General features: G+C 42.3%; 1 protein-coding gene across 1 annotated transcript in view; it reads right to left on the minus strand.

Moving 5' to 3' along the window:
* Positions 1-1,894, minus strand: part of LOC114923484 (zinc finger protein 345-like) — a gene marked incomplete at both ends in the record, with an annotated part of 53,807 nt that extends 51,913 nt beyond the window's left edge. Inside the window, 2 exons of the mRNA XM_029286509.1 lie at positions 529-1,726; positions 1,769-1,894. Of these exons, the coding sequence (XP_029142342.1) occupies positions 529-1,726; positions 1,769-1,894 (1,324 nt within the window). The remainder of the gene's footprint in view (positions 1-528; positions 1,727-1,768) is intronic.
* Between the last annotated feature and the right edge of the window lie 288 nt (positions 1,895-2,182).

Below are 2,182 nucleotides of genomic sequence, written 5' to 3' on the forward strand. Positions count from 1 at the left end.
CATTCCAGTAGCAGCTTCTGGATCTCAAGATGAAATCTCACCAATCAGAAGAAATTGTGATACGAGTTTGTGGAATTGAATACAGTTGTACTCAGATTACGTACCCCTTGAAAAGTGTGTAAAATCATTCAAATTCAACTATTAGGCATCACAGAACAGCAGAATCATTAAACAGAGAGTAGCAATAAAGGGAACAGTAAAATGGTGCTTTCCATAAGTTTACTTACTCCAGTGTTTGGGCTGAGAATATAGTATACACTCATGAGATGGCAATGAAAGGTAAGTGTTCACACCTGCTAAACTCCAGACATATGGTTTTTCTCCTGTGTGAATGCTTTGATTATACAGAGTTCCTGCCTTATTGAAGCTCCTTCCACATTCCAGGCATTTATAGAGTTTCTCCTGTGTGAATTCTTTGATGTTTACGGAGACCTCCACTTTCAATAAAGTTCTTTCCACACTGGAGGTATTTATACGGTTTCTCTCCTGAGTGGATCTTTTGATGCGTATAAAGGGTGCCCCTCTGACTGAAGCTCTTCCCACACACCAGGCATTTATGTAGTTTTTCTCCTGTATGGATCCTTTGATGTACATAAAGGCTGCTCCTCTGATTGAAACTCTTTCCACACTCTAGGCATTTATGCGGTTTTTCTCCTGAATGGATCCTTTGATGTACATAAAGGCTGCTCCTCTGATTGAAACTCTTTCCACACTCCATGCATTTATGCGGTTTTTCTCCTGTGTGGATCCTTTGATGTACATAAAGCTTGCTCCTCTGATTGAAACTCTTTCCACACTCTAGGCATTTATGCGGTTTTTCTCCTGAATGGATCCTTTGATGTACATAAAGGCTGCTCCTCTGATTGAAACTCTTTCCACACTCCAGGCATTTATGCGGTTTTTCTCCTGTGTGGATCCTTTGATGTACATAAAGCTTGCTCCTCTGATTGAAACTCTTTCCACAATCCAGGCATTTATGCGTTTTTTCTCCTGTGTGGATCCTTTCATGTACATAAAGGCTGCTCCTATGTCTGAAGCTCTTTCCACACGCCGGGCATTTATGCGGTTTTTCTCCTGAATGTGAATGGATCCTTTGATGTACATAAAGTTGTCCCCTCTGACTGAAACTCATTTCACACTCCAGGCATTTATACAGTTTTTCTCCTGAATGGATCCTTTGATGTACATAAAGGTGTCCCCTCTGACTGAAGCTCTTTCCACACTCCAGGCATTTATGTGGTTTCTCTCCAGTGTGGATTCTTACATGCCTTTCAAGATGTTTACCCACAGTAAAGCTCTTTCCACACTCCAGGCATTCAAATGGTTTTTCTCCTGTGTGATTCCTTTGATGTATATAAAGGCTGCTCCTATGTCTGAAGCTCTTTCCACACTCCGGGCATTTATGTGGTTTTTCTCCTGAGTGGATCCTTTGATGGGTATAAAGGGTGCCCCTCTGACTGAAGCTCTTTCCACACTCCAGGCATTTATGTGGTTTTTCTCCTGAGTGGATACTTTGATGGGTATAAAGGTGTACCCTCTGACTGAAGCTCTTTCCACACTCCAGGCATTTATGTGGTTTTTCTCCTGAGTGGATCCTTTGATGGGTATAAAGGTGTCCCCTCTGACTGAAGCTCTTTCCACACTCCAGGCATTTATGTGGTTTTTCTCCTGAGTGGATCCTTTCATGTATATAAAGGCTGTTCCTATGTCTGAAGCTCTTTCCACACTCCAAGCATTTATGTGGTTTCTCTCCAGTGTTGATTCTTACATGCCTTTCAAGATGTTCACCCACAGTAAAGCTGTTTCCACTCTCCAGGCATTCAAATAGTTTTTCTCCTGTGTGGATCCTTTGATGTATATAAAGGCTGCTCCTATGTCTGAAGCTCTTTCCACACTCCGGGCATTTATGTGGTTTTTCTCCTGAATGGATCCTTTGATGGATATAAAGGTGTCCTGTCTGACTGAAGCTCTTTCCACACTCCAGGCATTTATGTGGTTTTTCTCCTGAGTGGATCCTTTGATGGGTATAAAGGTGTCCTGTCTGACTGAAGCTCTTTCCACACTCCAGGCATTTATGTGGTTTTTCTCCTGAGTGGATCCTTTGATGGGTATAAAGGTGTCCTGTCTGACTGAAGCTCTTTCCACACTCCAGGCATTTATGTGGTTTTTCTCCTGAGTGGAT

Source organism: Protobothrops mucrosquamatus, unplaced genomic scaffold (genome assembly GCF_001527695.2).
Source record: "Protobothrops mucrosquamatus isolate PMUCROS unplaced genomic scaffold, P.Mucros_1.0 scaffold3926, whole genome shotgun sequence".
Taxonomy (NCBI): Eukaryota; Metazoa; Chordata; class Lepidosauria; order Squamata; family Viperidae; genus Protobothrops; species Protobothrops mucrosquamatus.